The sequence below is a fragment of the Thunnus albacares genome, chromosome 9, assembly GCF_914725855.1.
Source record: "Thunnus albacares chromosome 9, fThuAlb1.1, whole genome shotgun sequence".
Lineage (NCBI taxonomy): Eukaryota > Metazoa > Chordata > Actinopteri > Scombriformes > Scombridae > Thunnus > Thunnus albacares.
The window spans coordinates 27729427-27751628 of record NC_058114.1 but is presented as its reverse complement, the minus strand read 5'-3'; the positions used below and the strand labels follow the sequence as shown (position 1 = coordinate 27751628).

General features: G+C 40.3%; 3 protein-coding genes across 4 annotated transcripts in view; 1 reads left to right on the top strand and 2 right to left on the bottom strand.

The window, feature by feature from the left end:
- The window catches only part of cyfip1 (cytoplasmic FMR1 interacting protein 1), a 28776-nt gene extending 25245 nt beyond the window's left edge, over positions 1 to 3531 (bottom strand). For both annotated transcript variants that reach the window (XM_044361247.1, XM_044361248.1), the window contains exon 1: positions 3236 to 3531. The gene's annotated coding sequence lies outside the window, so the exon portion shown is untranslated. The remainder of the gene's footprint in view (positions 1 to 3235) is intronic.
- A 3411-nt stretch (positions 3532 to 6942) lies between these two features.
- Positions 6943 to 17283, bottom strand: tubgcp5 (tubulin, gamma complex associated protein 5). The gene is made up of 23 exons (XM_044361249.1): positions 16373 to 17283; positions 16202 to 16255; positions 15772 to 15880; positions 15201 to 15297; positions 15014 to 15093; positions 14683 to 14818; positions 14433 to 14550; positions 13653 to 13742; positions 13386 to 13479; positions 13038 to 13290; positions 12035 to 12237; positions 11801 to 11916; positions 11408 to 11670; positions 11073 to 11271; positions 10639 to 10827; positions 10365 to 10547; positions 10159 to 10243; positions 9954 to 10074; positions 9583 to 9734; positions 8107 to 8232; positions 7893 to 7981; positions 7500 to 7600; positions 6943 to 7344 (listed from the first exon to the last, which is right to left on the bottom strand). The coding sequence occupies exons 1-23, from the start codon at positions 16504 to 16506 to the stop codon at positions 7298 to 7300; spliced, it is 3039 nt and encodes a 1012-aa protein (XP_044217184.1). The 5' UTR covers positions 16507 to 17283; the 3' UTR covers positions 6943 to 7297.
- A 57-nt stretch (positions 17284 to 17340) lies between these two features.
- Positions 17341 to 22116, top strand: chst7 (carbohydrate (N-acetylglucosamine 6-O) sulfotransferase 7). Its single transcript, XM_044361251.1, has 2 exons — positions 17341 to 19571; positions 21067 to 22116. Exon 1 carries the CDS (start codon positions 18278 to 18280, stop codon positions 19544 to 19546), a length of 1269 nt encoding a protein of 422 aa, XP_044217186.1. The 5' UTR covers positions 17341 to 18277; the 3' UTR covers positions 19547 to 19571; positions 21067 to 22116.
- The last annotated feature ends 86 nt before the right edge of the window (positions 22117 to 22202 follow it).

Genomic DNA, 22202 nt, shown 5'->3' with positions numbered 1-22202 from the left:
ACGTCCAAGAAACTGAAAGTAGCCGATGAGATATAAAATAAATGTTGTGCTTGGATACTGTTTGTGTGAAAATACACAGAAAATAAAATACATACAGTAGATTTGACGAAAGGTCTTACCGCAGCAAGGACAACTATTGTTGAGCCTTTCGGTTTTCTTTAACTGAACACCATTATCAAAAAAAAAAGGGAACCCTGGTGGCTTTTGCTTTAGAGCACAGTTCCTCTTAAGACTGCAGCCTCTCGAGCTGTCTCCTCTTATAAAACTAAGAGCCAGACAAGGGACAAATTAGAAAAGTCATGCCTCTTAAAAGAGTTAATTTAGCCTGCCAGGTTGTTGGCCATTACGCCCACTGCTGAAGTTGCACACCATGTGTTTGTTGTGCTCCCTCAGTAATTACACGGTAAGGAGCTTAAACCAGCCTCAAGTAGGTAACCTAGGTGTGCGAAGCGGAGGGCATACACAAGGCACCGCCACACAACAGTAACAATGATACCACTAATAGTTGATTTAAGCTTCTTGTCACTTGTGTGAAATCACACAGTTTTATCAGACAAGATAAAATTACAAAATTGACCAAGAGACATAAAGTAAAGTCAGATGAGTGACGAGACTACTGTCTGCCATATGAAACTGCCACTCTATGTGGTAGAATTATATAGGGCTGCAACTAACAATTTTCATTATTGATTCATCTTTCATTTATTTTCTCCTTTGTCTGGTCGATAAAATGTCAGAAAATGGTGAAAATGTCAGCTGTTTCATAAAGCCCAAGGTGCATCCTAAAATGTTTCATTTTGTCCTGACCAACAGCCCACAAGCCAAAGATATTCAGTTTACTGTCATAGAAGGCTAAAAAAACCCAGAAAATATTCACATTCAAGAAGCTGCAAACAGAAGATGCTTGCATTTTTGCTTTCAAAATTACACATTTATTTTCTGTCGATTAATCGCTACAATTGTTGCAGCTGTAAAAGTATGAATGCAAACTTGACCAAACCAACCTAAACTCTGACTGTGCAATATCCACTTTTATCTAGTGAATAGCATAATAATCTGACATGGAGGTATGGTAGACAATAAAGGTCGGGAACCACTGATCTAGACTAACGAGGACATTGTTCCTTAAGACGTGCTGCTGTTTAGTCTTTCAAATGTCCTTTTTTCTATGCTGTCAGTGACACAAATAGAACTCCATTCACCTTCATTGTAGTGGAGTGGCAGCAAGAATGTTAAAGACCGATATCTCAAAACCTCTGAACCTATCAGCATGGCTGGATATCCTCACAAGTACGTGAAAATATGGGGTTTTTGTCATTTGTGTAACTGACCTTTTAAAAAGGTAGATACTGTAGGAAAACAGCAGTCACGCAGCATTCTTTTCAAAAAAGGAAACGTCAAACTGTAGTACAGTATGACTTGCACCTGCGTCATGTCTGACAGGGCTGAATAATTTGACACTTTAGCAGGTTCTGCTACAAACAAATACCAGCACATCACACATTCATAGGTCCTTTCACATCTGAAGATGCAGAGGAAGCCACACATACAATACAGTCCTTTCAAGTGAGAAACAGAAGCAACAGCCACAACCTGCACAACATTTAGCTTTCCTCAGAAGGTGGCAAATAATTGCACCGAAAAACACAAAACGTGACTTCATCAGCTAGTTGCCGTGTGCCAGCCACACAGTCCTCTGAAGAAGTTTGTTTGTTTATTTAGACCGAGGTGTGATAATCATTTTAACACCCTGACTTTAAACGCGTTTAGGAGGATGTCGCACCATAGTTACTTCCCTATCAAAGCAAAATAAATCCAGATGCAGTCTAGATTTGGTTTGTCTTGATATATTTGGTATAGAAGGCAAACAGGGGAAAGTGACAACATATTTTCTTTTTATTAAAAAGGAAACTCTAAATGCATTCTCTACACAAGTATAGAGTGCTGTTCGATACTTAAAACTTACAACTTTCAAGCCTACTTAGTAAAGTATTCAGTAAAGCCCTCTAAACAAGCATTAGTTGAGCCCTCTTAAGAGATTTGACCAATCTACATTCTCACAAAAGTTTAATTAGTGATCAATACAGAACAACTGTGGGAAATGGGAACCTATTATTCAATTTCAGTGTTATTATCGCTCTGTTATAAGCAGTACACTGTAGCTCATCACCTGCTAAAATTGACGTCACTGCATCCTTGAAGTAGAGGTTCAACCGCAAAGAGAGAAAAACACCACGCTCACCAAAGTAACATCAGATGTGGCTTTACCAACAGTATCTTCATGTCATATTACCCTCCTTCCTTCCTTCCCTTGTATCCTCCCAGCTAACAATGATAAGAGAGCAGTAAAAGTAACAGAGCAGCAAATGTTGCATGTTTGACTCCTCATTTTACCGTACAGGCACACACGTTTCCAAGTGTTTTTGATGGACATTCAACTCAACAGTTGCCACAATTTGCCCCTAAAATGACGATATATTCTTAAGATATCACCAAAAAGAAATGTCTCCAAATATCAAAGTGACGTACATTTTTAGAAATGTTTGAAACTGCTCCGGTATTTACAGTGAATAGCTGTGCCGTGAATGCAACATCAAGAAGAGGGTGCGGAGCGCAGTCGGGGTTCCTGAACACAACATCTGTCCTGCTTACTGTCATTCTCAAAACAACAAACAAAATAGAAAGAGACAGCATTCCAAGCAAAATCATAAAATGTTGAGTTTCACATCTTTTCAGTCGCTGACAGTGAAAAGTTTTTACTACTGAGAAGTTTGAGTCTCTTTGTCCCTGTTGCGGCTATCACACCTGGCGGACACTGCTCACTTCTAACACTAGTTCAAATAAATTCACCTAAAACGAACTTCTGAGCGAGAAAGTTGACCTAATTTGGAGCCTTTGATGTGGAAAAGGTGTGGGAGGACCTGCCTCCAACATGTAGCCGTGGTATGGCTAGTTACAGGCTCGGTGCCGTGGCCTGAGATTAGTCACAGCTCGGGCCTGTGAGCCAGGAAAATGGCTTGGCAAAGCAACAAGCTGTTAACCCCCTCAAGCTTTTAATTCTGCTAAACATTTGATAAGAGTTAGTTGTTTTTTTAACGGACAACTTAAACAAAACGACGTTAGGAAGACTACACCCAAAGCAACGCCGCACAGCTTTTTTTTCTCCTCCGTGGGGGAGTTAACTAGCTGGATATACACTCTGAAACCAACTTGACGATGAATCACTCCTACTCACCCGGAGCTGTTGGTTATCAGGGAAAACTTGTGCGTTTATTGACCCGATTAGAGAGCCATTTGGCCGGATAGTTGACTCCTTCCAGCGGCTGCTAAGTCCCGTCTTCGGAAGTCTTCAACTCCAAGTTTTTCCAGTCGTCGGCCAGCGGAGTGTTTCCTCGGTGGGTGTTATTATCATGGGCGGGGGAGAGAAGTCGAGCAGGGAGTTCCTGTCCCTCAAACAGGGAAACTCAACAGGAAACTCTGCTCAGAGCTGCGGTGCTGGCCTCCTCCACTAGGGTTGGGACGCGGAGGATAAGAGCTAAAGTCACAGGAATGTACAGTAGGAACGTGCCCGGGGGTATGGAGGGTTATTAGTGCCCCCCCCCCCCAAAAAAAAACTATCCCCATCAAACACAGTGTAGCATGTGGCATCATGGCAAAACCTTTAATTAAACCAATTCAAGCTTTTTTTAGTAGCCTAATGACCCGAAAACAACGAGAATGAAATTAAATATTTATTAGATTACGTTTGGGTCTGTCCGAACTTTTAATCAGGTATCTGGGCATCACAACAGTCCCTATATATATACACACACAGAAGCTGCCGCAATCATCCAATCAGAGCACCTTAAATTTACTCATTGCGTCACCAGTCAGAAAATAATATTAAAAAGATCAGAAAGATACGAAATGACGCAATATAATGATAGCAATAAATCTTAAGCAACATCCATGTAACCGCAAACCACTCCAAAGGTTAAAAAATAGAAAAGAACAAGTAAATTAATAACATTCTCATATATATTATGAATCTTAGTGTTATTCAACCTATTAAATCCATTCTATAAAAAAGGCAAAGAGGAAGGTAAATTAGGGACAAAAGTCTCAATTTGTCAAAAAAAACCCAAAACTTTTTCAATGTCATCACAAATTAAATATATCTACCCCCAAATGGTATTAGTCATAGTTCAAGGATGTACAATCACATACATAAATAACATAATTAAGTGCATGAATGCCAATTTGTCAGTGAATCTATATAGTAACATCCTTATGATTTAAATAGAAAAAGAAACATTATAGAGGATAGGGATAAAATAGTGCAGAGAACCAACAGACTTGATCAATGCATATATGTTATTCAAAAAACACTGTAAGGATAAGAAAAAGGCGTGAATCTAGACATATTAATAAATGTATTGCAGAACAGGGAAGACTAATTTATGATTTTTTGTTAATACCTAGCTCCAGAATAGGTATTTGTCTAATAAATATAGCAGTCCATGCGGCTGATCTTTTAGAAAAATATTCAATACAATAACACATTTCATTTGTACCACACTTTTCATTCATAGTGAAACTCAAAGTATTAATAACATAGAACATACAACATGAAGAAAATATTAATAAGAGTTAAGATGAAAAAGCCTTCCTGAATAGAAAAGTTTTTAGGCCTTTTTTAAAAGAGTCTAGGGTCTGTGCTGCCCTCAGATGGTTAGGAAAGCTGTTCCACAAGCGTGGTGCAGCAGAGCAGAAGGCTCAATCACCCATGGTGCAAATTGTTGCAATTGTTGAATTTATGAACTAGTTGATAAATTAGATTTTTCCTAGTTAGATCATCAATTTAGTAGATGTTTACCGTTTATCTTAATTGTTGTTGGAGCCATGTTTGTATCATGTTCATTATGTATATGCAGCAGTATGTTTTCACCTGTAGTAATTCCCTTTTTGCACAGTTGGTGGTACGTGGAGTATGAGGAAGGTACACATAGGTGAGGCAGTAATCACAGAGCAGGTGTGTTGTTTGCTGGACGAGACAGTTTTTTGACCTTACAAATGTAGCATGCCATTGAGTCATATTTGTTGTTTGCACACAAATTGTTAATTGATATTAATTGTGTGTGGTTCACAGTCTACACTGTGGATGGACCTGATTGTGTACAATAAATACTCTTAAGTATGGCTAAAATATGGATGTTTGAATAGTAGTAGGTAGATGCGGTAGTCATTATGATCATTCTTTATCTATTCATTAAAAATGCCACAATGTGACCATACCAAGGGCTTGTTTTGTATTATTATTGTATTAAATAAAGAAAATTGACATTAATATAACAATAGGCATTAACAGGAGTTAATATAACAATGTAATTTAAAGTTACTAATATTATAGTAACCTGTCAAAGAATTATACTATCACTGTATAAAGAAGGAAAATCACTTTCAATAACTTAATTTTCAAAAAGGATAAAAGGCAAATACATTTTTAATATAATGTTCAAGAATACACACATACATACACTTCCATTATTAGTTAAAAATACATCCATCCATCAGTTTGTCAAATCATGTACATGTAGTTCAAGGTTGTGGAGTTGAAGCGTATCACAGGACACAAAGGGCAAAAGGCAGCTGATACACACAAACATATTTAAAAATGTTTTTGTCTTTGGACTATAAGAGAAAACTTGAGCACCCATCACAGGACACTCACACACAAAGACATGTAAACTCTAAATGCCATACAGCTGATGATCCACTGCGCCATCCTTTTTAAAACTATAACCATTGAAATAAGATAAATAAGAACAGGATAAAGATAATTTCCCTCTTATAATAGACATACTAGATGAAAAAGAAAGAATGAGAAAATTCTATGTTGTGTATATTTACCTAAGGTTATCAATTTGATTTAAGCCATACAGCAACACAGGTTGTGCAATAAGGAATTGTAATTTGTGGCTATGAAACGTCATCGGGTCTACCTGGAGCGAGGTCTGGAAAGGTCACTTTAAAAAAGCCTAAAATCACAGCTTACAGTAGGCTGCTGCAAGAGAAAGACCGCATTTTACCAATGTCCTGTGCATTCTGCAATACCTCAAATGTCTGTTGCCCTGAATCACAACGTCAGGAGAAATGACCCTCAGTGTGCTGATGACAAGCAATTTTGTTAGGCCCTTTGATGGGCTCATTGGTAGCATGCCATCTCCTGCTTACAGTAGAGACAACTGAGTTCTGATTATAATAGATAGAATTCCTCCTGGCACAAAGTATTTCACTTTAATTTGTAAAGCAAAGGCATTATACACACTGTAGGAGTTGATAACAAGAAAGTTTGGAAACCTCTGGCAACAGACCTGCTGATGGATATTTATTAAACTTTTAATACTATTTTTCACCTGCAAATGGAAATTGTTAATTTTAATGAACACATTTTATTTGTTAGTTGGAAAATGTTAATAGAGGTGTATTACTACTTGCACCTGAATTTTCACTTACTGACCAATAAATACCCTTACTTACACTAGCATGTTCATGTAGTGTGCATACATACGAGTATTTTATATCTTGGCTATCCAATTCAATTTTAATTCAATGAATAAACAGTTGGTCCCCGTATGTGTGCAGCGTAGCAGAGGAGAGACAGACAGCGGTGGAGAGTTGGAGGGTTGACGACTACACTCATTATGTTACTGTAAGTGCAATAAAAGCTTTGTGAGTAAAAAGCCAAGAGGAATAATTTATCAATGCAATCTGCAAAAGATGGACAGAGTCCAATTCTGAAAAATATTGCCGTAAGGAGTGTGATTGGTGTCATGATATAAATGAGAGCATAATATGAAATTATATGTTTTTCTACCGTCATACGATATATATCATCATATCGCACAGCCCTAAAGCAAGGTTGAACTATGTTAAATATTAAACATGACATATACACCTACATCATAGCGCAAGATTTATTGTGCTTCATATATATATATAACACATTATTAACAATCAACATGACAGCTCGTAGAAAAAGACCTTTACAAAAAGTACAATTTTTTCAATATTTACAATAAGCTGATGTGTAGTGCTGTGTGTTCACAAGCAGCTTGTTTGACTACGGCCCCAAAAAGACACATATTGTCCTCCAATGCCATGCAGTCCGAGTCCGTCTCCAACAGTCTGATCAGATAGTGACATCATATGTTGCACATCATCACGGGACAATGACAGCAGTCAGAGAACAGACAGTAACGAGACAAAGAAACAAACAGTGGACTTCAGTCCGATCGCGCCAAAGCAGACGCATTCTTCAGCACTGCTCGAACCCTGCCATCAGAGAGAGCGCGAGGGACTCCACTGTACACGAAGGAAAAGAAAAGAAACATCACATTACCTCCATGTTAACCAATAACAACGTTTCAAAATGTGCTTGCAGAGCATAAATCTAACATGTAGTTCATTAAAAATCAAAGGTCTGTATTCATTCAACCGAGAATCAGTGTTTTACTTACGATGAGGAAAGGAGCCACGACATACAGCCTTATTGAGTATCGTCACAAGGAACATGTGACAGTTTTTGAAATCTGACTCCATTTTATCAATGGACTCAATCCTGCAATCAAAAGATAAACACAACATTTAGTCACAAAAGGCCTGCCAAGAAAGCTACAGCAGCACAGATTTGATACACGGTTTCTGGCTTGTTCTTCTGTGATAGTTTTTAAATGGTTTGGAATTAAAACATAAATCATGAACACCTTGTCATCTTTAAACAACTTCACCACAAATATACTGACATTATATATATATATAGATATATGTGTGTACGTTTATTGCTCACAGATGCAATAAACACTATAAATGACAGCTTGTTATTTCTCTTCTGTCTACATGAGAGCTCTTACTTCCAGGCTCCAAATCCAGCTTGCCATCGTTCAGAGAAGATGAGGACTAGATTGAGAACCTTCATTATTGCCTCCTTCACAAAGCTGACCTGAGAGAACACGAGAGCAGAGTATAACAGTGGATGAATGAACTGTTGTAAATGCATGTATGGAGCCACACACACACTACTACCCTTACGTGAACAGGGAGTACAATGAGTGAAGTGATGTTTACCTTCTCCCTCAGTAAACAGCGGTCATGAATGGTTGCTAAATATCTGTAATGGATCTTGATCAGCTGGTCCAGGTCCTTTGCTTCCTGTACTTGGTGCTGAAACTCCAGTCCTGTGCTGTGCAGAATCTGTCAAGAAACAGCATAGACAAGTAAAAGATTATATGAAAGTCATTAAGTTCAATTTAAAGGCAGTTGTGTATAAATTAGCCTCTGACCATTTTCCAAAGCATACCATATGTTTTTAGATTGATTTCCTACCTTCCAGACAGCTATTGTTTTCTATGAAGAGCATGATACAAATTTGGTAATTTCTTGTTTTAACAAGTTACTGTTTGACAGTTTAATCTAAAATCTGGTAAATTGGACTGTCCTTAAAGCTATAATATGTAACTATTCCACATTAAAATGTCTAAAAACAACTAGACCTACGTTATATATTTTGTTGAGTTGTATACTGACAGTATCCCAACTGTCTCCAACCATTTTCAAACCCAGAGAAATCTGTAATTTTAATCAAAGTAACGGTCAGTTTCATTTGGTTGCTTGCCAAAGGCGTCATACCTCCTCTACCAAAGAGTATACGCACACAAGTTGCATGTGTCAGCATTGTGGTTGTTCGCCACAATGGCGTCTACCAAAGAGTATACACATACAAGATTATACATTGGCATTGTGTTTGTCATAAAGCTGACTTTTTTCAGTTTTAAGCCACATTTTTATGGTAAACTTCTTAGATCTTGGTTGTTTTTAACTATATCTTTTAACTAGATGAAGGATTTCTGGTTTCAGAGAAACAAGTTGAGCAAATGTTTATACCAGCTCGGCCAGCAGCCCCTCCCTGACATCCTGTGCCTGCCGAACACCGTTGGAGAAGCACTGATTTTTTTACGTGAAACCGCTTTATTCAGTGTTTTTACCAGTTTTAATCCCCTTTTATGTTTGTTCTAGAGAGGAGGAGACCGCTACCAGTAAAAACCTCCTGAATGATGAACACTGAAGGAATCATAACAGGGAGAAGCTGGTTGTTTAACAATGAAGACAACAACTCCCATGATCCCACACTACTTCACAACATCATCATCCAACTCCATCTTTTGTTATTGTTTTGATTGATAGTACAACATACGGTCAGAACAATATACTTTGGTAAATGGTGGGTCAGTAATATACAGTACACATCATTTCTAAAAAAAAAAAAAATGGTTGAAACATTTGAAACCACATGTATGATCCTTTAAATACAGTGCAAGACTGCTGATAAAAGATGGAAAAGCACAAGTGTAAATAATAAAATTAATGGCTGAATTCCATTTAGCTGCTTCAGTTTCAGGGTCCTGGTGTTACACATATTGACTCACTGTCAAACTGTCATGATTTACTGGGACACTTGAATATAACGGAGCCAAGTTTAATGTTATTAGTAACACCTGTGCTTTTCCTGCCATGACAAGTCAAAATGCTCATTGCTGGTCTCACCCTGGTCATGATGTAGTTGTGAAGGCTGTTGACAAAGTGCATCAGTTTGACCCGCAACAGACACATCCGATGAATCTGTTGATTTATAGGCTCTTTGACTTTTACTTCCTCAGCCAAAGCTCCCTCCAGTTTCTTAGTGATGTTTGTGAACTCTATGAGAATTAAACATATGTCACATATTAGAGAAACCCTCAGTATAAATACAGTAAAAGGGGGCATCGTAGAATTTACAGCAGAGATTCTCCACATACTGAAGATATTCATGCATCATAAACAACTGACTTGTTTTCATATATATCACTGAACTGAGCCCTATTGTGGAGAATACAGTATAATATATACTGATTTTTAAGTGCCACCCTAAGTCATACCATTGAATCGAAGTGTGTCCAAACTGTATTTGGCCCATTTGATCTGCAGCAGGAGGAGAAACACTTGATTGTAGATCTTCTGACACTCTGAGCTGATCACAATGTCAACAGGCCAGGGAACCTGTGAGAAAAATAACTAAATGTCAGTATGGCATTAAAAAAAAATCATTGATAAAATCTAAACAAACACATTCAAATTGTTTACCTTGTAACTGAGGGTAAGCACTTCTAGATTATTTACAGGGTGTTTTTTCCTTGCAGGGTCAATGGTCTCCAAGAATATTGACAATCTGAGAAAATATGAAATAATGGAAAAACAGACATTTTTAATAATACAAGAAAACACTGTCCTGTGATATTATTCTTCAAATAATCAGTCTCATTCTTCACACACACAAATACATGCAGTACCTGCTGCTGTCCTCAGGGTAGCGCTGTCCAACTGCCTCCTGCAGCTGAACATTGAGAAAAGACAGCTGCTGCCAGCTCTCTTTCTCCTGCACCTTGTCAAAGATGGCGGTGTAAAAGTCGTACATGGTGTCTCCGGCTTCCAGCAGGAAATAGTTCCTCATAGCTTGGAGGTACTCCAGCAGCCTGTGGAGATATCAAGGGACTCAAATTCTCTATATGCAGTAACGAAAAAAAGTAATTATTTAAATCATGTAACCCCAAACATGATGCTTACTTGTAGTCTTTTTTCAGAGTCTTCATTAGGTTCCCACAGCACTCGATATACCGTCTTTCGATGTGCGGGTAGAGGCAGGAGCGCAGCGTGAGCTCAAACGTCTGGCAGGTGACAGACTGAGAGGAGCGGTCCACGATGAAATCACCTCCGGAGAAGCGCTCATGGAAGTCACTCTGCTCCAAGTAGAGTCTGAAGGAAAACACATAGAGTTTATCCATGCAGGTCTCGCACAAAAAAAATATAATCCATTTGAAAATCATATTATCTTTAGACAGAGCCTTTTGTGAGATTATGAAACCAGCAGCTGCAAAAAGGATTTACATAATGTTTTTTATAAATGACAAATTCATGAAATTAAATGAATGCTTTGACAGAGCTAGTATTAGCTAGTATTCAATAGTTAGTTTAAATGCTTTTATGTGATTAATGCTTACCTGGCAAAGTTGATGGCCAGCAATGGATCATGGACATGATCGATCGCCAGATGCTGTGCAATGATGGACTGCATCTTTATAAGGCTCCTCTTAGTGGCCAGTTCTTCAGTCACTGTGTCTGTCGGAGATTCCTCTTGGCTGCAGAGGCGTGACTGCACTGACTCCAGAAACAGTGCGTATAAACTCTTCCTCTCTGCATCTGCAATGTAACATGTTGTACGTTTTTCAAGAAATTGTTCAAACTCTGCTCTGTTCAGCAAAAAAAGGTGAAACTTAAAAAAAATGTTTCAAGCGCACAAATAAAGTACAGTCACATTTGCAGGGAAAACACTGACCTCTGGAGGATCTCTCTGACTGCTCAACCTCCTTACAGTCCAGATTTTTGAGCAGCTGCATGGACTTCCCAGCCATGATGATCTGCTTGAGGACAGGCTTGAGGAAGGACACCATGGTGAGCTGCTTGTTGCCCTGATCGCCTCCAGAACTGCCGCTGGCTGCATCACTCAGCTTCTCCTCGTTCTCCACCGTCTCAGACACGCTGTACAGTGTGTAGGTGGCGTACCAGAAGTCCCTGTGGTTCACCGGGACATCTTTGTTCCTGGGCAATAATAAGAGCGGGTGTTTTCAAATTCAGCAAATCAAATGTCATTTAGTGTAGTATAACAGCCAAAATGTTAGGTTAAAAAGTCATGATAGAATAGATGTTTTAAGGTTCTTGGGGTCCAAACCTCTGGATGATGAACTCTTTGGCAGGATCAAACAGGTGGCCATGAACAATCCATTCATCCACAATCTCCAGATATGGTCTGACTGTCTCTGTCCATAGTGAAAACAATAAAGCCACCTAGAATAAGAAAAGATGACACACAGGAATGATCACACACACAGATTTGTTTCCTTAAGATCCATGAACTCTCTCTTGTGTTGAATTCACTGAACAAAGCACTCAAGACAAAACTCACAGCTTGCTCTGAAGCTTCCCCGACACTGTCATATTCAATGATTGCCTTGTACAGGGTGTTGAGCAAGTGCGAAGCCCGCACGACATTCGGGGTCTCGGGGGGGACTTCAGCGACCCCGGTGCAAAAGACTTTGTGCAGCACTTTGATCTGTGCTAGGTGAGGGCTGAGCCGCTCCAGAACTGCAGACAGAGTCACCGTCTCATCTGCAAAAAAAGAGGATGACTCATCAAATACCAGCTGATGCAAGCGAGAAACCTCTATTATCTATTCAAGTGTGCCGGTAAGTCATGACAGTGAGCCAGCATGAATAATACCAGGAGTGTAAAACTGAGGTAGCTAAATAGAATCCAGCTATCATTCATTTTTAGCATTAACACCAGTGTTCCTCATAACGTGACATGTCGAAATGTCGTCCATGGAGAATGCCTGTTGCATTATTCATTAAACAGCCATAAATACACAGTGAGAGGTGTTTCTTGCTCACCAGTGTTTGCACAAAACTATCCACCACCTTATTAAAAATCCAGGGCCTGATCTGACCATATCACTACATGCTAATAGCTAATTATGGATGACATGGGTGTTTCCTTCACGGGTTGTTTAACATTTTTCATGCATTACTTATAAGATTTGTACAGTACATTCTTTTACAGTTGGATTGAAACACCGGCATCGATATCACGATATGTTCTCTTGCAAACCTGAAGCCTGCATTATCAATGTTTTAACTGGACTTTGAAACTGTCCAGCTTTTTATCATTTCAGCCATCTGCCAGTTTATTGTTGTTCCACTGACATGATGGCACATACAGTACATGCTAATGTGTGTGTTAATAAGGTTAAGATTCTTCATACTATACACACATGACACAAACTGTGTCATCATATTTCACCAGATCACTTGTGTTGTGATGCCAGCTTTATCTTAAGCCAGTATTACAGTGAATGGAGTTATACTATCTTACCGAATGGTTTTCAATCCCATAAACATACTTGTACTTGCCATTGCATATGATCTCTCTCTCAATTGTGGTCAGCTCCTCTTTAAAGCTGGTAAAGTACTTGTTGAGCGCCCAGACAAAGGCCTGATAGGTCCTGAAGGGAGGCTCGGAGCCCTTCTTGGAGCTGTAGGAGGAACTGGAGCCTGGTGGGCAAGGCTCTGAACTATATCCCGTCACCTCATCTATGAACTTCTGCAACCTGAACACCGCCTGGCCGTACACGGCGATATGCTCCAGCACAGAGCGCAGACAGTTCTGCAGCACAGAGGGAGATAAGATCGTTTCCTTCAGCAAACAGAGGACACGTTTATTAAGATATAATACAAGGATTTTTCAGATTTTTAACTTACACTGGTCAGATGAGTTACAACCACGTTATTCCTTACTGACACTTTTCCATCGTGATGTTGGAATATAAAATGTTTCTTAACCCCAGACAGAAGCCTGCAACACACCAGCATGTAAAGGACACGATCATTTCCCTTATAATCCAACAATGACTCAAATGTTGGGGGATTTACTTGATTATAAAAAGGTATAACGTGAGACAGTAGGAGATACATTTCTCAGAGTTTGAACAAGGAACACAGTCACACACCAGCATCATTACATCTTACCACAGTGTCTCCCGTATTACTTGGGTCTCTGTGACAAAGGCTTTTTCTTCTGGTAGATACAATGGATCAGTGTTGTACAAGTGTTGATCCCTGTGAAGAGAAACGCTGAGCATAAACATTTGAAATCTTTTCAATTCACAAATAACCTAAACTGCTACATTTGCCAACACTGTAGTTTATAAAAAAAAAACAACTATTAGTCTTGGCTGCTATCAACTATTTTGTTATTTATGGAATTTGCATTTTTGTGATGTTTTTCTTTCTTTTCAACTGCAACAAAGCAACAAAATCATCATTGAAAGTGCAGTATTATGGTATTTTTCATTATATTTTTAAAGCATTAAATTTTCTTCAAAGAGGCAAAATACTGGATATTGGTATCAGCTTTAAAAAACTATGATGTAGTATTACGACCATTATTGAAGAAAAAAATGAGTTCTGTAAAAATTCTAAAAAATATACTTTTCTTAAAATATTAATATTATGAGCATATTCTCCTAATATAATGGCTTTGTTTATAATAGTTATTTCTCATAATTAATGTAACTGATTTATGACTTTATTCTCATGATATTATTTTTTTTCTCAGTGTTATTGTCTTAATATTCTATATCTATAATAATACTATTGTTTTTTTCTTGAGATTATGACTTTATACTTATAATGTGACTTTTTCATCAAGACTATAACATTTTAATTCTCAAAATGTGATTTTTTTTTGTAAGTGTGACCCTACTGCTATATCCTAAAGTAAAACATTTACAAATGTTGGAGTCTTACCACACATTGAGCAAGTTGGAGTGTAAATGCAAGCTGTGAGGAAAGCGAGGAGCGTGAGCCACCCAGTATGGTGTCACTACATGCTGTTCGAGCCAGGCCCGGGCATCAGGCTCACCCACTGGAAAGACACAAACTGGAATTATTTTCACATTCCTGTGTCCTGTGTCTGTTTCACATTATCGCATTATTGTTGTGCATTTCATTATCTGAAATTATATTCTCCATTAAATATAATATGATTGGTTCGCACCCGTCCATGTGACTGCAACTGTCTTGTTAGGGTTGTCCTGGTCTTCCTGTGGTGTTCTGTCCAACTGGATCCCAGAATCCTCCCTGCTGATTGGCTGCTGGCTGTCCTCATCCTCACTCTCCTCCTCAGACCATTCCTAAAAAAAATACATACAACATACATACAACACTTGATATTTCATAAATAACATTTCAAATACATTCATCAGCAGCCCAAAAAGACAACTCAAGTGAGAATGCTTAACTTCAGCTGGATTAATGTGTACTGTGGTCTATGTTTTTTTTTTAGAGCACAAATATCTTGAATGACACGTTGGTTATGATTTACTCACAGGGGTATCTGGATATGGTCCAAGGTCTATGTCCTCACCCTCCATCAGATATTTAGCCCAGTCAAAGTTGTCCTCTTGTTCTGAAGAGACACCAGTTGAAGAAATAATGATAAACTTGACAGGTGAGCATTTAACAGGATTCATCAACATTGCTATGAAACTAAACATTAGTGAAACATCAGCTCACCGGCCTCCTTCACCCTGGGTCTCTCAGTGAAGTTTGTGTTGGAGGGGGACTCCGACAAGGAGAGAAGCAGTGACAGTATGCCGTGGTGCACATCAGTCTGCAAAAACAAATAAAGCCAAAAGGAAACATGAACGACGAAGAAAAGTATCTAGTGCTGCAACAATTAGTCAATTTATTTATCGACAGAAAATGAATCAGCAATGATTTTAATAATCAAATAATTGTCATTTTTTAAGGAAAAATGGTTGTAGCTTCTCAAATGTGAGAATTTTAAGCTTTTTGTGACATATGTGATATATATACATGTCTTTGGATTTTGGATTGTCGATCGGACAAAACAAAACATGTGAAGACATGACCTTGGGCTCTAAGAAATCATAACAGGCGTTTTTCATTATTTTCTGACATTTTCTAGACAAAGCGATTAATTGATAGAATAAGTATCTGATTAATTGATAATGAAAATAATCGTTAGTTGCAGCCCTGAAAGTATCTACTAGGGATTTGTCTTTAGGGCAGTTTTAGATCATAGACCCTCACTCTATTAATGAGAATATTTTCTGTGCCATACCTTTGTTCCATCTGTATTAGGTAAAGGTGAGTTCAGGAACTCATTAGTGAGCCTCCTCCAGCTTTCTGCTTTACTCAAGTCTGAGTGGACCATGAGCTTTTCATAGATTCTGAAAAACACAGCAGATTACGCATAAGAGTGTCATCTGAAATATCTATATATTTTAATGAGGGGGGGGGGGGGCAGGTTGTATGGCTAAATCAGTCAGATCAACAAAATTGTGGAGGCTTAACCCAAGTTGTTCTTTACGTTTTTGTCATGAGAACATCTTTCAAACATGCAAACCATGCAGCATGAAGAATATCAGGCAATGCAGGGACATTAGAGAAACTTTCTGAGGGGACCCCTATAGACCCCTTGAATTACATAATAACTCTTACGCCCCTGCAGAAGACACTGGCAGAGTAACAAGCACCACAGACACACTCACCCATTTATACTGCGTTGGACTTTATGGCTGTCCACGTCCAGGTAACGATGAAACCTGACAAGACAACAGACTATTAGCCCACTAACATCACCGTATGATGTAAACACTGGGTTACAAGTTAGCGGCTGACAAGCTAGCTCCCAATCCTGTCAGTGACCAACCTTCACTCACCTAAAATTTGACCAGGCGAATTTCAATGCCAGCTGAAAATTCTGGTCCTCCTCATCCTCAATCCCGCTGATACAACTGATCAACTTCTTGATTTCTCTCTCTGTCTCCTTTTCGAAGGTGCTCCAGTGTGCCATACTGATGTTGACAGTGCTGCTGCTGCTGTTAGCTTTACGTTATATGCATGTAGCTGTCTTTCTGTCAAGGCTTGCGACAGACCTAGTGGAAGCTAAAGTGCTAGCACAAACAAGAAAATGTTAGCTAAATGTCCTTTGTTGCAAACGGCAGGACAGCTTCAGCGTTATCTATTCATTGATTCATCGAGCTAATGCCGCGCTGCTGCGTTTGCCTCCTACAACAGACGAGTGCGCATGCGCGACTTCAAAATCGATTTAAAAAGTGTTTATATGATATTTAATTTTCTTTGGAAATGAAGAACTGTCAACTTGTGCGGCCAAGAAGTTCAATATCTTGAATACACTACTTAAAGACGACGCTGAAGTTAGTTTCAGATTCGGAGTAAAGGGGAAAGTTAAGGGAAACAATGATATTTAGCGTCTGATTCTCAGTTTTTTCACCATTTATACTCATGAAAAAGAAATGAAGATTTGTGAAACCTTTATTTTGCTCATGAAAACACAAAAAGGGCGCTTTCACTGTTTTTCCCATCCAGACCACATTCAAAAACCACTATGTTATGACTCTGGACTAGATTGCCTAGGAGACTCCAGAGACTCATTAAAACACTGTTTCAGTTGTGAAACCTTTATTCTATTTATGAAAATGAGGGAAAAAATGGCGATCCTTACTGCTTTCTCCCATCCAGGACACATTAGACCAGGTCCAAAAATCATATACTTAGACCTATCAAATCTGGACCAGATTATTATTATTTTTATGATGACAACTCCAGCTATAAGGTTTGTTTTTTTATCCGGACCGTGTCTAATGTGGTCTGGGTGGGAACAAGCTTCCTTTTTTTTCACAAGGAAAATAAAGGTTTCACAAATCTGAAAATGGTTGAAACAGCGTTTAATCCCACATGAATCAGGCTTTTTGCTGCGATGTCTAACACTATTTCATAAGTAAGAGTAGTGAAAGTGACTCTTAACTTTCCCTTTTCCTCCGAATCGAAAGCTGCGAGTCTAAAGACATCACCGAAACGTTGTTGTCATAGGCGCAGAAAAACAGGAGAGTGCCTGGTCAGCAGAATAAGCCTGGGACACACAAAATGTAACTTATCTCTAAACCTCATCGGGAAGCATCTAACCGGAACAAGGCAATGACAGCTGTTAAACAATGAACTGGAACCTGAAGGGATTGAGCACATGGACTTGAACACACTCTTTACAAATTACTCTAGTAACTCTATTTTAAAACATAATTTAAGAAGCTATAACTATTTGAAGGAATTAAGAACTATGTGATTCAACAGTTGGTGGCGATAGTGCTCCGAATGGTGGCAATTCGCCATTAGACAGGAAGAAGAAGAAGAAAGTGGGAACACTTCTCCCATAATGCATTGCAGTCCGTTACGACAGGTGGTAGCCGTTGGAGCCTCTCGCCTTCAAGGCTTTTAGATTGGATTATGGCACTCCTCCCCCGAGAAGCACCGAACTATTCTTTTGAGTGTTCCCCAAAGAAAGAAATAAAAACTACATATTTTGTGATGGTTTTGTGATACTTATTTTACCAAGCAGCGTTAACAGACTGAGAGATCCATTATTTCTGTGAGAAATAATGGATATAATAAAGGAGAGATAATGTTATTTTGTCTTTAATGGGGCGTGGCTAGCACCCTCTCCTCCTCTCACGCATAACTTTAGAGTCGCCACGGCGGTGCTGTTCATAGCGCTGTGCCGATCCATCAGAGAAGCAGCTAACCCAGCCCCCTCACGGCAAAAGGAAATGAAGAGGCGGCTACATAAGAAATACCTAATCTTGATTCTGGCATATTCAGGTTTACTTCTGCTAATCCCCTATGTGTTAGATTACCGGGACAAATCCGTCCAACACTCGAAACACGGACTGCCGCAACAACAGCCCAGATGCCCAGATTTGGAGAACACGGTGGCGCTGCTGTGGGATAACGGTTACAAACTCAACGGTAGCGACGCGGCGGAGTACGCCGTCAACCGGAGCCAGTCTCGGATACACATCTACCTGCACGCCACCTGGAGGACGGGTTCGTCATTTTTGGGGGAGCTGTTCAACCAGCACCCCGATGTTTTCTACCTGTACGAGCCAATGTGGCATATATGGCAGGCTCTGTACCCTGGGGATGCAGCCAGTCTGCAGGGTGCAGTGCGGGACATGATGAACGCCTTGTACCGCTGCGATTTCTCCGTCCTCAAACTTTACGCAGGCTCGCAAAACATCACTACGTCGTTCATCTTCGGTTGGAAAATGAACAAGGTGATATGCTCGGAGCCGCTGTGTGATGCACACAAGCGGCACGAGATTGGACTGGTGAAAGAGGACCAGTGCGCCAAATGCCAAAAGAGGGACATTAGGGAGCTGGAGAGGGAGTGTAAAAAGTACAAGGTGGTGGTGATCAAAGGAGTCCGTGTTTTGGACCTAAGCACGCTGGTTCCTTTGATGAAAGACCCGGCGATAAACCTCCAGATCATTCAGCTCTTCAGAGACCCGAGGGCCGTGCACAACTCGCGGCTGAAGTCCAAGCAGGCCCTGGTGAAGGAGAGCATCCAGGTGCTGAGGAGCAAGAAGCAGAACGACAAGTATAAGCGTCTGCTGGTGCCGAACAACAGGGTGAACCGGGCTGAGAGCTACGTCTCCAGCGCCATGGAGCTCATCTGTGACAACTGGCTCAGTGACATGATGCTGGTGGTGAACTCCCCTCCCTGGGTGAAAAGGAACTATCTCCGCATCCGCTACGAGGACCTGGTCCTGCACCCCATGGAAGAGCTCCAGAGGTTGTTCCGCTTCTCCAACCTCTCCAGCTCTCCTGCTTTGGAGAGGTTTGCTCTGAACATGACGCACGGCCAGGGCTATTCCTCAGACAAACCCTTCTTGATATCGTCTAGGGATGCTAAAGAGGCCATATATGCTTGGAGGGAGCGACTCAATGTTGAGCAGATAAATCAGGTGGAGGCCTACTGCAGCGAGGTCATGAGACAGCTGGGGTATCAGAAGAATAGCATGGACAAAACCACATGAGCACGAGCCATGAAGAATCATTAAGGTACGTGAGATCACATGAAGGGGGGGGGGGTGGTTTAAGAGTGTTTGATGGTGAACATAGTGTCCTAGATGCTGCCCATGCTCATCTTGTTTTCAAATCTGCACTTCTACCAATACAGGAAGTCAGTGGTTTGACAGAAACCATCCAGCTCTAGGACTGATGCTGTTTACTGTCTGATCCTTGACTTTTGACCTACCTCTGACCTGAGTCATATTGAAAACAGAGCGTCTATCTGGGGATCAGTAGAGTATCACATTTTTATTCCACTAGCCCTGCAAGCACAGACAAGCAATGATGATTGATTCGATGCATTTACAGTCCCCCTTCACTTAAAAATGTGTTGATTGTTATTGTCGTTGGATGTTTGAGCTTCACTGTGCAGAATGACGTATGTAGAGTTTAACTAGAGAAGGCCGTCTTCATTTTAGGGAAGTTTAGGGTTTAAGTTTGCTCTTACAAGCAGGATTTTGTGACATTACAGGTAGTTTGGAAATGAGTCTTGTGACAAGCGTGATGTGGAAACCTGAAACATGCAGTGCACATACATGTAACTGTAATTGAACTATTTTGTGGAAAGAGTTTTTATATGTCTTAAAACATGTCTGGAGGGGAGTCTGTAACAAAATCCACCTGTTGATTGTATTTTGTCATTTTCACTATTGCAGTCTGTCCTCACATGATCTGTCTGCTGTGTTAATCAGATACAGACTCTGCTCTCTGTGTTGTAGATAATAGCTCTGTCGGAGCCTCATAATCTATTAATATGTAAAGGTGTTGCTATCTCACATCAAGTGTGGCTTCACTTACTACTTTACTATGCAACAAACCACACTTTACAGACTTAACCTACCACCTGAACAACAACAACAAACTAATGTTGCAGTTGAATGAACAAAATGTATTTGTATGCTCCAAAGGCTAAACCTTAAGCTTAATAATCCAGCAATGGCATTTGAGAACAAGTGACACCGCTGTGACTGATTATTGTAGCCATCAGAGCGGGACAGTCAGAAATATTTCTCCCCCCTTAATGAGCGACTGATCTGCTGTTTAATAGAGGCCTCATTGTTTTCTCCCTGGCATTGCCGGGTCCTCTCATGGATAGCGGGGGGCTGGCAGAGAGTCACTGGGCCTCAGACTGTGCTGTCGAGAAGGGGATCATTGTATACGGCTGTCCGTGACGGCATAGAGCTCCCAGGGTTACCACCGGCCTGTCACCACCAGCTCTCACAAGCAGACCCTTTAGGGCTGTGCAGCCTGCAAGCCATCAGCGATGGAGCAAGACACAGGGTGGTGGTAGTGGGTGCCCCTTATCTCACTGCCTCCAGCGTCGCACTGCTCTATATCTAGTGCGATTAAAAGAGCTCACCAGCATTATTAATCCTATTGAATGCAGCCCTTATGCTCCAGTATCTGTTCCTGTATGCAGCTGTGTCATAATGCTTTCATTTTAATACTCAGCTGACTATTTTCCTCAACATTTCTTCTCTTCCAGGGGTCTGGTATTCAAGGCAGAAGGCAAAAGGTGGAATAACAACGCAAGAAGGTGGAATATGGTCCACTGGGAGCTGCAAGCACGGCTCTTGGGTTGTTTTTTTTTCAGCCGAGGCGGGTCGATGAACTGGAGAGAATCCAAGTGGAAAGAGCAGCCAGTCAGAGACGGATGAAATTGAAACGGGGAGCCGGCAGCTTATTTTTACAGTGATACCTGTTCAACACCAGTGAGGTCTATGCAGATAGAGAAGATATGGGGAGGGGGAAATAAACAAGAAGAGAGAGACAGATGAGGCTGGTTTGTGCCGCCACTGTGCTCACCAGTCTCTATCCTTCTGTCCTTTTTAGTAGCACTAATCCTTCCTCAAATCCCCTGCAGGCGAGGGCCATAAAAAGCAAGAGATGGGTCCTTCTTGGGAGACGACTGCCAGGATCCAGGGTGGCAGCGTTGGGTTGGTTAGCTCTCACCTGACTGACTTATCCGTCCAGCCTATGACTAAGCGTGGCAGTAATCTCGAGCATTACTGATACTTAACTGCAGTTGGCTCACTAACAATGCTAATGTAGAACTTTGAAAGGAGAAACTACAGTATTTTCTTTAAAAGAGGCCTGACTGAGGAACTATTGTTCCACCCCCCCGGCCCCTCAGGAATCTGGACAGCTGCAGCGCCCCACTGACAAAACACTCACATGGGTGTGAAATTTTCTAATATCCCACGGACGTGTCTTGGAAAGCTGTCTCTGTCCTTTGCCAATGAACTTTTTAGCAAGTTTTCACCACAGATGGTACTGATTCATTTTATCTACCGTTTTTATTGTTTTATAGTTTTTGTCTAAACTATTGTTAAAATGCTGTGATATCCCTCCGGTTAAGAATGTGTTGTGTGTTGAGGAGGGGTAAAATGTTTACCAGCATCCACATGTTCAACTTTAGAAGTTGGTTCTTTAATATTTGTCGAGGGTGGAATACCTGAAGAAGTTCTCTTGTCAAAGAAAGAAATAACATTTAGACGATTCAAACTGACTTCAATAAACAGTGAAAACTAGAGAAGCATGTCCTGAACAACGTGCGTGTTATTGCTGTGCGACGTTTGGATGATAGATGCGATGAATATGGACTTTAAAACACTTCAGCAT

Coding starts and splice junctions, on each gene's coding strand:
- chst7 (XM_044361251.1), top strand. CDS start 18,278: ATGAAGAGGCGGCTACATAAGAAATACCTAATCTTGATTCTGGCATAT.
- tubgcp5 (XM_044361249.1), bottom strand. CDS start 16,506: ATGGCACACTGGAGCACCTTCGAAAAGGAGACAGAGAGAGAAATCAAG. Junction 12,238..13,037: donor GAGAGAGATCATATGCAATG/GCAAGTACAAGT, acceptor CTTTTTTTGCAG/ATGAGACGGTGACTCTGTCT. Junction 10,828..11,072: donor CTGGCCATCAACTTTGCCAG/GTAAGCATTAAT, acceptor GTTTTCCTTCAG/ACTCTACTTGGAGCAGAGTG.